This window comes from Parasteatoda tepidariorum, chromosome 7 (genome assembly GCF_982258835.1).
Source record: "Parasteatoda tepidariorum strain Cologne lab strain chromosome 7, Ptep-v5.0, whole genome shotgun sequence".
NCBI classification, from domain to species: Eukaryota; Metazoa; Arthropoda; class Arachnida; order Araneae; family Theridiidae; genus Parasteatoda; species Parasteatoda tepidariorum.
Genome location: NC_141761.1, coordinates 56266495 through 56281219, shown reverse-complemented (window position 1 = coordinate 56281219; position 14725 = coordinate 56266495). Strand labels below are relative to the sequence as shown.

At 29.2% G+C, this 14725-nt stretch overlaps 1 protein-coding gene across 1 annotated transcript in view; it reads left to right on the top strand.

The window, feature by feature from the left end:
• LOC107456524 (uncharacterized) overlaps window positions 1-14725 on the top strand; it is a 29373-nt gene extending 14648 nt beyond the window's left edge. Inside the window, exons 6-10 of the mRNA XM_087167871.1 lie at window positions 72-107; window positions 4547-4673; window positions 9514-9771; window positions 11744-11871; window positions 14527-14725. Coding sequence (XP_087023997.1) covers window positions 72-107; window positions 4547-4673; window positions 9514-9771; window positions 11744-11871; window positions 14527-14618 — 641 coding nt within the window. The 3' untranslated portion in view covers window positions 14619-14725. The remainder of the gene's footprint in view (window positions 1-71; window positions 108-4546; window positions 4674-9513; window positions 9772-11743; window positions 11872-14526) is intronic.

Here is a 14725-nt window from a genome sequence, read left to right as displayed (position 1 = left end):
GATTAGATTACTGCTAATTTCCATTTTTGTGAAATAAGTTGTGCAAATTTTAAAAGTTTTTTTTTTTCCAGCTAATTTGGTGGCACTGCAAGAAGAAGAAAGGCGAAGTAAGAATTAGCTTTTATACATAATTCTTATGCAATTTCATGTTCTATGTTGTAAACCTAAATGGCACTTTCAAATTTGTCTGATATTTTTTTTTTTTAACTCTTAAGAGGCAAGGAATATTGAAATTTTTTACAGTCTGGGAGATTCATACATCACATTTGGAAAGTTACCAGAAATTTAAATTTTTACTGAAATCTTCCCAGGCTTCCATTCTTATTCTATACGTTTTTGCTCACAAAATCTAATCTTTGACAAATGAACAATGAAAAACTGCACGATATATTTATAAATTATTGTATGGATTTTCATTGAAATTTACGGAATGTACCTGGAAACGTTGGAATTTTTTTTGCAATCAATATATTCCCTCAACTTTCATGTTAGAGGTTGTTAGTTGTTCAAGGCCTAAAGACTGCTTATTCATTAGTAGTCAGTTTTAAATTTTTTTTAACTCGAGTATAAGTTTTTTCTTGTGAATTCTGGAAGAACCACTGGAACCACTTTTCTGTAAATCTTTTTTAACTTAATTTAATTTACTGTTAATGTTACAAATGAACCATTTGAAAATAAGTGCTATTCCATCAGAGCTGTTTTAGAGCTTTGTTGACTCCTGGTGAAATAAATTAAGATAATTTGTATATTTCATGAAAAGAACTAGACTGAATGTAAGACCAGACCACTTCTAGAGAAAAATACAAATTTTGTTCATCAAATACGTAAGCACACACGTGTGTGCAAGAGAAACCAGTAGAGAAGCAGGCTTTAAAAGTGCTCATAAGTTAAGACACATTTCGTTCTCTAGCACACCTTGGAGAGTTTCTTGTTTTGTTTTGTTTTTTGCTGCAAATAGGTTCAATTCAAATTTTAACAGTAAAATTGAGTAACCAAAGTTTAGATGATGGTATGAGGGGGCGAATTCTGGGGAGCCTAGTAAGATTGATGGAGTTCAATTGAACGCCCAGTGTCGTGTGAATATTCTGGAATTAGTTGCAGGATAACGGATCCATCGAGAGAAAGCCAGGGAACGTTCGCCATGACTGCCAAAGATCACCATTTGTCCATTATAGCGAGGTGTGACTTGTCCCTTCAACCTGAAGATGGTGGTGGGAACGTTTGATCGGACTAACAAAAGGATGTTTGCGAAAATCCCTTCGTCGAACCTTGTTAGATGGTCTTTCTACAGCATTAGTTGGTGTTGAAGCCGCATTACATAGTCGGCCATTAGTTTATGAGGAAGGAAGAAACATTAACACCATCCCATTTTCTTACTGGTAAAAGACTTACAACCATACCTTCACAGCCTGCAGCATCAAGTAGAAATCTGACAAAATTGTACAAGCAGCAACAGGATTTATTCGACGCATTTTGGAAGAAATGGTCTAAGGACTATTTATTACAATTAAGATCTTTCCACCAAGTTCGTAACATTCAAAAATCATTTAATGTTTGTGTTGGAGACATAGTATTAGTTCACAAAGATGTAAGACCACGACATGCGTGGAAAAGTGCATTGGTAACCGGACTAATTAAAGGACACGATGAAAAACTTTGCTCTTGTACTTTATGTTCTGATGACAAGGAAATCTCCTGACCTGTTCAACTGATCATTCCTCTTGAGGCTGATCAGGGTGAGGATGATGTTCCAGATGTAAGTGCGTGAACGCAGGTGCAGTGATTATTTCTTATATTATTTCCTACATTATTCATTTGTTGGCAACATATTTTATATATATTTTGTGTACACTTGTGATAGTAAAAGGAGTTTGCTATATGAGATACTTGTTTGTTGATTATAATTAGAAAATGTTTACGTTTATAACCAGCACAAACATGGTGCAGATAAAGGGCTCGAAAAACCTCAGAAATTTTGCCCGTCCCGGCAAAATTTGGACGGCTTGTCCAACAATGTGCCCGTCCTCTTTTGAAACTAACGCATAACTTCTACATAAATAAAAATATAATTTTCTCTTATTCATTACAAACATTTATATAAATTGCACAATGAATTAGTAGTTACCAGGATTACAAATACTACGATTACATTATACAGTAATAAAATAAATACTAGGTTACTAATAGTAATTTTTGACCGCCGAGGACGGGCGGTTTTTCGAGCCCTGGTGCAGGTAGTAGATTGGGTATGGATCAATAGGTGACAGTTGTCTTCACTGAGTCCCTGTTCAGCCTTAACTCTGGGCAGACATCATGCTTGATGACCCATGATGGAATGCAAACGGCGTTGCTGAGCAAGTGGTACCAATTGCCACAGGAAATGATAAACTGCTGTATTTTAACTGAAATAATGCAATGCCTGTATATCTAAGAGGTGACCATATCTCCTATTAACCCATTTTTTGTTGATTCTGCAACCGCTGTTTCATAATGTGTGACGAGTGTTATGCATGATCATGCGTGTGTGTTACAACTATTGAATGATTATTTGTTTTGTGTTACATCAATGTTAACATTAAATTTCATTAAATTCAGTCCAGTAGTTCTGTAGATACAGTGTTTTCATCACAGAAAAAAAATGGGTGAGAATTTCTCACCCTTTCTCAAAAACAGGGTGAGATTTCAAAAAGTTAAGTGAGATATCTAAAAATTAAAAAAATATTTACTTTAATTTATAATACATTTTTAAAATCTTCTAATTTTTAAAGCATTGAATATTTTTTTTGCATCATATGGAAAATGTTCTACATCTACTTTTTCATCAGCTATTCTCATTAGGTTGTTCAAATGCGCGTTTGTTTCGTTTTGATCGTTTCTGCCCACATTTGTTTCATTTCCATTTGTCCATTTCGGAGTAGAAGATATTGCCTTTACAAGGTATTTGTCCATCTTACATTAATGCACAAAATATTTGAACTTCTCACGTGGAGAAACCTTACCTACGGTAAACATGCGGTTGCAGAGAAATGCATTCTGAAAGAGGTTCCGAGGGATGGTGTTCTGTTGTTCTTCTAAGGTTCTGAACAATACTTGCGTTCCCGCGCTGTAGTGAAATCACTGACATAATCAGCCAAGTCTGCAAACTCTCAATTTCTTTCACCAGTGTGTATAAAAGTTGAACTAGGTGTCAGAAACTTATTAACTTTCTATTTTATTAGACTGACTTATTTAGACTGACCTTATATAAATACATTATGCGCTAACATTTGATAAATATAAGTTGTTTCATTATTTAAATTGATCTCTTATTGTTTACACAAAGTTATTAGGTGAAGCCTCTAATTAAAAATGCTAAGTTTTAATTATAAATACTAAGCACATTACAATTTTAAGTATATTGGGAAATAATATTCTATTGTTTAACGATTCTTTTGAAAACTGCACCATTCAAGCAAGAAATATCTTATAAGATTTTTTTGTCGGTAATGATGTCTTAAATTAATGGTGTTACGTAACTTACTAGATAAAAATAGATAGTATTTCTATAGATAAATATCTTTTTTATTTGTTAGATGATAGAAAAATTTCTGTTTTATTTCTTAAAATTATTTACACTTAAAAACACCTAATATCTTAATAGCAAAAATTTTAATGATATTTGTGTAATGCAGTATTTTTGCAAATGCAGCTCAAATTTCTGAAATTCTCATCTTCATCTGAATTATCATCTAAAAATACTTTATCAGTTATTTTTTGCTTATTGCAAAACAATTCAATGTTTACAAAATGATCTGTATATTAAGGGGCTATTTACTAATATACTTAACTTTGGATAATAGTTTTTAACAATGTATTTTTTCTCTCCTTAAGTTATTGAAACTCATTTTCATTTAATAAAAGAAATAATGAAATTATAAATATTGAATATTATCTTCCAAGTAGTGAGAAAAAAATTTAATGGGTGTTTCTTTTTTCAATATATATTCTAACTTTGTAAATATTGCATTCTTGAGTGTTGAAAATGATTGGGAATTGTATCCCATTTAAGATTCAATAATGAAAATTTCAAATATCATTTAGTCATTTATGTGTGAAATATGATTTGTGACACATCGATATCTGTTCCGTCATTGAGGTAAAAATTATGTAGGTGTGATTTATTTAAGAGTTTTTAATCAATTTATTAATTACAACTATTTTTATAGAAAAGGAAGTAGCCTGAAATTGCCTCATCCATTTAAGTTGATTATTTGTTGCGTATAATTTAATTTTAAATATTTATTAATTTCTCATTTTTTGTTGTATTGTGTGCAATTTAAATTGGACTCGATTAATTTTTCCATTTTATAAAGTTTCAGACTTTTAACTTAATGTAAAATATCTCTTGTGTTAGTATGATCTTGCTCCTAAATTAATTCTGTTTTAACTGATTTATTTTGTAAAGAAGTCTAAATTTATTGTGGTTATATCTAGACATTATTCTGTTGAATGACAGCAGATATGCTAGAGTCAGTTTATGCATCTTATATTTCTAATTTTTTTTTAGAAGAAAGAGATGCAAAACAACTGTACGTGGGTAATTTACCCAAGGATGTTACTAATGAAGAAATTAAAAAATTTTCTCCTGATGTACTTTCAGCCATTATCCACGTAAGGCCTAAATCAACGCGTGCGTAAGTATATTTTTAATATATCCTGTATTTTTACATATTACTGTTAATTTCATAATGTTTTGCATTGCTTTGAACCATTGTAGTCATCTTTCTTTAATGGTCAACAACAATGCTAAATTAAAATGACGAAAAACCTCTGTGATGTTTACATTTAACATTTTAGTGGAACCACGTCATAACAATTTTATTGGATTTCTTTTGATATTATATTTTTAATACAAAAAAATATTTAAAAGTGCATTTATTTGATAGATTATTTGTTGATTGTAGAGTGAGGTGTTAAATAATTAGTCTTGCTCTATTAAATACTTTTAGTTTATTTTAATTTAGTTATTTTTTATTTTAATAGTTTTCTTAACTGTAAGCTTAATATAATCCAGCAATAATAAATAAGAAACAAACCCTTTGCAATCATAGTACATGGTTTCATCCATAATATTTTCATAGTTCTGAGTGGAGAAAAAAAGAACTAAAAATGCTACAGATGGACTTGATGTTCTTTTTTTTTTTTTCTTTCAAATTTGTATTTAATCATTTATCCTCAAATTTGTTTTTCATTATTTCATTTCACTATTTTGTTATCAGACAGACCCTACCTTTAGGCCTGTTTAGACGATCGAATTTCTTGGACAGAGATTGATTGATATTGATGGAAACTTGTTTTGCTTTGAGCTTGGATCGTGTAAACAAACGTCCAAGAACTTGGTCCAACTTCTTGGACGGTATTAGAGCATGTTCTACTTTCCATCCAAGTTTTTTCTCCCTTAACCAATCAGCGTCTTAGGTTTTGTGACGTCAACAAGCTGGCAGCAAATTATGTCATTTTGTTGTGGGTTTTCATAGATTTTAGTCCAAATAAATTGATCTGTTGAGGTTTATTTGTGTTATTATGATTTTATTTGAGTTTATTTTGAAATTTTAAACTTATGTAAGTATTTTATAATGTTGAATATGAACAATGCGCATGCGCAAGTTTTTCTTTCAACGAATCAGCGACATTCAAGAACTTGGATAGTGCCAACGAATCATCCAATTTCTTGGACAGAGAAATCCGTCCAATTTCTCGGATTCAAGAAATTGGACCGTGTAAACAGGCCTTTAAGTAGACTAGACTAGATAGTCTAGAGCTTACTTAGTATATTTATTTTGAATTCATGATAGTTTATGGATTGATTGCAAGCTTGCAAAATAAAATTAAAAAATTTTTTTTAGAGTGGCGGACATTTAGAAGCCTCACCCCTAACTCAACTAGGTCTAAATAAGTACACTAGATCTGATTTAACTAGTCCAGAGCAGTGGTTACCAACTGGCGGCCCGCGAACTAAAATTTATTAGTTGTCATTTTTTGCGGACAATTTTCGTTAGAAGCCTCACCCCGAAATTACTGAAGCAAAGTAGTGTTGCATGTATTGTGTTTTGATGTTTCGTCAAATTATAATGTTACAAACACTATGAAATATTTTAAAGTGGTAGTTTATCAATTGTGATTCTTGGTTTAATAAATTCAATTTAGTAGATTTTAACTACCACGATTTCTAAATAATTTGTGGGCTTATGTAATTCGCTGCTTTATACAGTAAAACTTGTGTAAGTTGACCACTTGTGGTGCATTGTCTTAGTGGTCAACTTAGACAAGTGGGAAACTTATAGAGGGGGTGGGTCATTGTTTACTTTTTTGCTGCCTATATCATGTTGCTTTATATTTAAAAAATATAAATTTAATTGACTTAAAAATTTTAGTTAGCAAATAGCCAAATGAATATCTTTTAGGAATTGTGATTTCAATTTGTGAATTTCAATTTGTTAATGAATTTCAATTTTTTACAAATAATTCTAATATTTATCTAACTTTTTTAAAAAAAACGTTATTTTGTTACTTATGCATGTGAAGTGTATAATAAAAATTTCTTAAAATATCAGAACACGAAAACATGTAGTTGGAAAACTTTCAAAAAACAAAATTATTTTTACACTTTAAAAAAATTTCTGTTATTAATATACTTACAAACCTATTTGTTACAAAAATATTATCTCATTGTTGTTTGGCGCCGTTGTTTAGACTTTACATCACAGGGATGAGATTCTTTCCCGGATTTCCGTTTTTTTTTTCTTCAGATTTTTCCATTTTTCCCGCTAATTTCCGCTGAAATTTTTTTTGCCCAAGTTAAAATGTTTTATGAGGAAAGTAATTTTCCGCGGAGGGAAATTGTTGAAGTCCCTTTTCCTCTCTCTGAAGATTCTCTAAAAATCATTTCCTTGGGATAAAACTGGTTGACCTTTCTACAGGGATGAGATTTTTTTTGTCTCTCGAATTTCAGCCTTTTTATCAAAAACTCCGATTCTCTAAAAGTTTCGTTTTTTTAAATAAATATCCCGTTTTTTTTTAAATTCAGTCATTGAAGTAAAATAATTATATTTATTTACGATTTTCAAAGATAAACAGAAAATTCAATCTATGCCCTAGCTGCTAACCCTTCCGCATTTTTACTTATTTTGGCTATTTTCTCCGATTTCACGCACAGAAAATAAGATTTTCCATATTTTTTATCCGTCGGCGGATAGCTCGTATTTTCGTAATTCAGATCTCGATTTTTATTCACGCGATTTCAATATCAATCATCGATTTTCGTATTTACCTGATTTAAAAGTTGCACATCGCAATTCTTATTTACGCTATTTAAATGTCGTATATTATGATTCTTATTTATGACATTTAAAAATCCAATATCGTGTTTTGTATTTATGCATTTTTAAAATCTCGATTTTATTATCAAATCTAGATTTTCGTATTTACCTGATTTAAAAGTTGAACGTTGCGATTCTTATTCAGGCGATTTAAATATTGTACAGTGCGATTCTTACTTACGAGATTTAAAAAATCATTATCGCGATTTGTATTTACGAGTTTTTAAAGCCCTATGTAGCAATTTGTATTCATGTGAGCTTAAAATCCAATATCATGATTCGTTTTTGTGGTTGTAATATCGCGCGATTTAAAAATTATGCAACATGATCAAAAAATTAAATAATCATGATTTGTATTTTCGCATTTTTTAAATTCGATGTAGAGTTTCATATTTACGTGATTTATAAGTCTCATATCGGGATTTATATTCACATGGTTTACAAGTTTAAAAATCGCACTTTTTTGTCAAATTTTTGTTTATATATATAATTTTTTTTTGTTTTTTGGTTTTCCTCTTTTTTACTTTCTGACTACTCTCATCCCTGACATCAGCCCCATGTTTTGAAATGAAAGAAATGCTCAAAAGCTGACTCCCTACAGTTTCCCCAGATGGGCAACTCACAAAAGAGTTTAGATTAGCTTTTTACACTATTTCACCCAACAAGTGAAATTTTAACATACATTGCAAAATGACAAAATTTTCTGAAATTTTTTTCTGGTCAACTTATGAGGGGTTTATAATAGAATTTCATAATATAGAATTTCCTAGACAAAATTTACTAATGATCTTCTTCCCCTGATGGGGGCCCCTGCAAGGGTGGTCAACTTGGCAGGTTTCACTGTAGTAGTTATGTTATGCTATACCTTTTAAAAAGCAAGCAAAAATAGTCAAATACTTGCAAAATTTAGTTTTTAGTTTACTGTTTTTTTTGTGGAGTGTCCAGAGCAAGTGATAACACAAGTGCCTTGAAAATGGTAAAATGGGTTTATTTTATTCCACTTTCAATAATGACACAATTTTATCCCGTTTTTCAAGTTTTAATTCGCTCTGGCTTTTACACCACCCTAGTTTTTAATCAATTATAAGCTATAAGGGAATTGTGAAATTTTAATTGTTTTGTGGTGTGTAATAAATGTGATTTAAAATTAGAATGTAATGTAATAAATGTGATATATTTCTTATTAATGTCTCTACCCAATCGCTTTCAAACTTTCTATTTTTAACTTATGTTAGTCCTATGTCTGTTTAAAGTTAAATATTACAAGGGCTTTTTTATTTCTGAAATCGTCATTTGTTGAATTTTTTATTGACAGTGCGTCTCAGATTTTAAATAAATGAGATTTTAGCATTCTCTGGAAATACAATTTAACTATGCAATATTAGTTGTTAAATTGCTCTGCAAAAGTCCATGCATGAATTTGTCTTAATTCTGCCAATGTCAGTTTTTGGTCTTGTGTCAGAATTGCGGGGACAGAATGTTAGAGTTTTTGTAGAGAAATTTTTATTCGAAGAGAATTTGATTTTCCTTTCTGCATAAATGTTTGGAAGATTTTTTCTTTTCTCTGCATTATTTTTTTCTAAGTTGTCTTTCTTGCACATCAGTGAAGGAAAAAATAGTCGTGATTTTTCTATTTTTGTTTGGTATATTAAAAGTACAAAAACGACTGGCTTCAACTAGAATTTAAGGTTAATAGTATAAAATGAGAAATTCAGAAAACGCAAAAGTTTAAGAGATAGTTCGTTCTAAAAAAGTAGTTCGTTCTAAAAAAGGTTTAATACATTTTTCAGCCTACAAAAGGCGAGAGAGTGCATATAATATTAGAATTAAAGAAATATTACTTTTACAATTAAAATTTTTTGTAATTTATTATTCTATATTTTCTTTTGTAAACACGTTTCTGTTACTTTAACTTAGTATTTGTTATAATTAAAAGTGACTTAAAGAAAAATATTAATGCTTGGGAAGTTTGGCTCAGGAAGCCAGAAAAAAAAACTGTCACAGGTGTTTTGGGTTGCATTATACTCTAGAATTATTCTACAATAGATAGTATAGTAAATAGTGTCTAAAATTGTGCCTATGTAATTGGAATTTTTTGTTGCCTTTTCTGTTTTTGTCATTTTATACTCTGCTAAAGGCTATTTCTTAATTTTAGTTTTGCATTCCTTCAATTTGCTTCAGAAGAAAAAGCAGAAGAGAATTTAAAGACCCTTAAATCTAAACTCTTCAAAGGTGCGACTCTGAATGTTGATTATGCTGGGCATAAGAGCTCTAAACCGTCTCCTCAGCAGCTTACATACGATCTTAAGAGACTATTTGTGCCTGGATTACCCCTTGATGTTACAGTTCACCAAGTCTCTAAATTTTTTCCAAAATCCCATACAGTTTCACTGGGTCATGGCAATTCATTTAGGTAAGAAAAACTTCTAATTTTTTCGATTTTCAATTAAGATGTTATGTTTTCTGTTTATAATTGTAATAGCTTGTACAGCAGGTTGACCTATAACTAGCCGCACGTTCGTGTATTTAAACAGAATAATGTGTTGGATACTTGTTTTTCAGTCACCTAAGTAGTATATTTACAAAAAATTAAATGCATTTAAATATTAAACTTTATTCAAACCTGAAGAATTCTAAACTGATTTTTAAAAAAAATCATATCGAAAATAAAGGTAAAGTAGTGATTATTTTCTATTTTTGTAGGATCTAAACATTATATATGCTAATTAAATATTTAAAAATTAGAATGAGACGCATAGCTCAAAATAAGCACTTTGGTTAACAATTTTGGAAAAATAACTTTAGGACATTTATATTTAGAGAATTATTAAAGATTTTATGAATGTTAAATTTTAGACTACAAAAAATCAGACATGGTTTTAAGAATTTTTTTTCTTCACAGTTACGTTGGTTTTTTACTTACGTTATAATTATAATGTAATATTGCAGAGTTTTTCAAAAAACCATGTGTAGATGAGTATTAATAATTGATAAACATTTTACGTTAGATTGTCGAAATCCACACGAGTAAAGCAAGTACTATTAAGAGTATTTATTAAATTGTGCTGTTCGAGACACAAAAGTTTAATTAAAGAAGTTGGGATTTTCAGAACAACTTAGAAAATTAACTACCAAAAAAAAATAAAAAATCCAAGGTTAAATAACTAGGTTTAACGTTGGAATATACGTTATACCACTTCCAAGTGATAATAAAAATGTACGATTTGAAACTGAAAAGTGATTTGAAGTCATGAAAACTAGTTTTAAAAATATCAGTGTTTTAAAATTTTTATTTGAACTAAAGTTTGGAACTGACGAAAAACCATGTTTTGAAGTACATGATTCTAAAATTTGTATTTCAGACCAATATATTAGTAAAATTGAAAATCTGCAGCAATAAAAAAAAAAATTATTTTTATTATGTTTAAGTGCTGCTGCAGGCTCACTTCAAACTTTTTGGCCGCAGGTTTTGTACCTCTGCATTTGTTTTTTTATTTGATTGATTTGGCTAAGTTCACTAATCTTTCTTGACATTTACAAAAATGCAATATTGGGATATTTTGCTATTAGTTAATGCTATTTCTTTTTCTAAAGCATTTATCTTGTTTAAATAGTTGTTTATTGTTTAAATTTTATTGCTTAAATAGTTGATCAGGCCTAATTAAAATGTACAGAGCTAAGAGAACAGATGATTTCTTTTTTCATTCATGCTAAGATAGCTTTATGCATTTCGTTCATGATTGGCCAATACATTGGTTCAGTTGTTGGCCAGCAGTGCAACCTGTTAAAGAAAGTTGCATTTAAGAGGGGGGTTTTATGATTGTTTTGCTTATTGCGCTAAGTAGTTGTCACCATTAGTGTCAAATTTCTGAAGAAGTACTTTGAGTATAAATTCTTCGATCATCTTCATTAGTTTTTTGCCTGTTATGTAACTTAATCCCAAATTTATTGCTATGTCCTCCTTATGAGGATGGTAGTTATGCATTTGGGCAAAATAATGCTTGCTGTTTGACGATAAGATGTAAATATTAGTCTTATCAAGAATATAAGCAACAATTGATGTTTAATTTTTTTTTCATCTTCGTTATTTTGTATAAATTACATTATGTAATTTAAAGGAATTATAAGAGTATAGAAATTAACATTTAATGCTAGAGGCGTAAATGCTTTTATGTGAGGATATAATTTTGTAAAGATTGCAAGAATGTACTTTTGTGTATGAAGACGTGCATATAATCTTTTTTTTTCTAAACTGTGTTTACTTATGTTAAAAAATATAAAGTTGTAAATAATATAAAGTAACTAAGGTATGTTTTAGTTAATCTTGTTAATAGTTGTGTTTATAATAACTTTTTGTAACTGATTGCTTTATAAATTTTCTTTAGGGCAGCAACTATTTCTTTCTCTACTGAAGAAGATGCAACTGCAGCATTTAATGAATCTAAGGATTTAAAGATAAATGGTGTTAAAGTGTCCGTATTGCATTCCACTAATTCAAGACTGTCCAACAAGAGTAAGTTTAGTATTTATTGGAGAATTATTGAAAAGTTAGGAATGGACAGTTATGCTTCAGAAAGAATTGTAAATTCAGAATTTTTGGCATTTTCAAAAGTTATAGAGCAAACAGTGATCATTAATGCTAATAAAGTGACTAGTATTGACCTCACTTATATCCTTAATTACCTCAAGTATGTGTTTAATTTAGTTTTTGATTCTTGAGTTTGTTTTAAAACCAGGTAAAATATGTGTAGCAACGTAAAATTTTGTATGTAATTTATTGTTCGTTAAATTTATTAACCATCGGTTTCTAGTTTTGCTACTTATTTTGACCATATTTTGTGGCAGTGGAGGTGTAACTTCACATTAAAGTTAGGAGGGTATAGAGTCTGAAATCTTTGAAGGCCACTGTCCTAGTGTGTTGACAACTTTTTAAGCCTGAGAATGTATAAGACTACGAAAATTTCATGATCTAGGACTGTCCATTTCGTGGAATATAAGATATTTCTTAAGAAGTATCAATCAACTATGTACTGTTTTCATCTTGTAAACATGCGGACAGTATAGTTTTAGGATTATCTCTTTATCGTGAATTATTTCTCCTCAGTAAGAGGAAATTTGAAGATGAATTTAAAAAATGTTGGATTTTGCAGTTGAAAATGGTTTTTGTTCATTTTAAAGAATTCCTAAATTTGGGTTTTTTCCCAAATAAGAAAAGAAAAATAAGGTTGAAATAGAATTTTTGCTAAATGCATAATGAGCAGAGCTTCATTTAGAGAAGTTGGTTTAAAGCCTTTTCTCACCTCTAAGGATATTAGTGAGGTAACGAATAGTAATGGGGCCGAATACTTACTTTTTAAAAATTTCTCTTTTGATTGTAATTTTCAAATTTTAAATTAAAAATGAAGTAAATATTAACAAAATTGCTTTTTTAATCTTTATATTTAAAAATATTTTAACAACTTGTTTTATTTTTTGTAATAATTTAGATATCTTGATGCCAATAAAAAGGCAATATGGCTTTCATAAATCTAAATAATTAATAATAGCATATTTTAATACTTGTAATTTATATGCTATTTTATTTAAAATAAGAACTCATTACTACTGTTAAATGTATTAACTTTCTTTTTTCTCAGAAAAATTATTAAAACCCAGAAAATTAAGAACTTTTTAAAAAGTTTCACTTTTGAAATTTTAATTTTGTAATTAAATAAATTTCAAATTTTAAATTAAAGATGAAATAAATATTAACAAATTTGTTTTTTAAACTTTCTATATTTTGAAAAAAATTTCACAACTTGATGTATTTTTTGTAATATTTTAAATATCTTGATGCCAACCATAAGGCTTTTACAAATCTAAATAATTAATAATAGCATATTTTAACTAATTATACTTGCAATTTATATATTTTATTTAAAATAAGAACTCATTACTACTGTTAAATATATTTTTTAATTTATTTTTTTTCTGCAAGAAAAATTATTAAAACCCAGAAAACTAAAAACTTATATGCCAATTTTTTAAAATCATTTAACAGATTAATTTTCTTTAATTCAGGATGTTAAGTTATTTACATTAAAATATAAATATTCAGTATTCGGCCGAATAACTTCAGTATTCGGCTAGGCCGAAAACATTGACTAAATAAAAAAACATTGATCCTATCATAATTAATGACATTGATGTCTATCATAAATGGAAAATGTTGCTGGCCATTTATAGCTATTAGTTTCATCTAGTAGTTTTTGTATTTTTCTGACTACGAAATTCGTCTGTGTGTGGGGTAATTATGAAACAGTTTTCGTGAAATTAATATTTCGGGACGATTAGTATGCCTTTGTTTTTGCTTTAAAAAAATAAAATTGAAAGGCAGCTTGGATTAATTTACTGTAGCGTATCAAGCTATATTAAAGGACTGTTCAGTTTTTTTTATAAACTTTTATTTACAAACAACACAAACAGTAACAAATATGAATTACCTGTAACGGGATAGTGAAAAGATCATAAAACAGCAAGAAAAACCTGTAACGTGATATTAGGAAACTCACCCGTAACAGGATAGATAAAATATTAAATTAATTTCTATACTTCGAAGCATCTTAAGATTTCATTAATTTTGTTATAAGACTAAGAAACTTCAAGGATTTGTAATTAAAAAATATTATATCATTAAACTTTTTTAATATATTTTCCTCTTTCATGTTAAGAAAACATAAAACAACTAGATAAAGTGCCCGTAACGGGATAATATATGAAAACTCAAATTCCACACAAAACTAATTCAAAAAAATCAACTTTCTGGTGTTCTAATTTTATCGTCTGCTTTTATTATTTAAATTTATCTTTCTTATATTTTTAGACTTTGTAATACTAACACTGAGTATTTGAATCTTTCTTATTAGTTGTTACTTTTAATTCGAGTGTAGCTTAGTAATAACTTAATACTTAGAGGTTTCCATTCTAAGAGGTCAGAACCAACAGAATTGTACCTTATTTATTTTTTGCTCTGGGGACAGTAGAATTTTCGATTTTTGCTGCTGGGTTTAGTCCTTATCATCTTATACATTCACTTTTATGTATTTATGTGTTTTAACGTAAATAAAATGTGTTCATCTGTTTATAGTGTTGTGGATTTAATTTTTATTAATGTATCTCAATTTATCAGGAAAAAGAGGTTCCAACAAGAGGAAAAGGAATGATGGCAATCCTGGCAAGAAAATGAAGGTTATGAAACAGGAAGACAGTGATGAAGAATAAAAATGGTTCTAAGCAATTATGATCGCGTCTATCCATGTTAGCAGTTATGATCATTCTGAGTTTGTATGTAAAAAGTCCATAATGCATTAAAGTGTTTTGTTTTATTC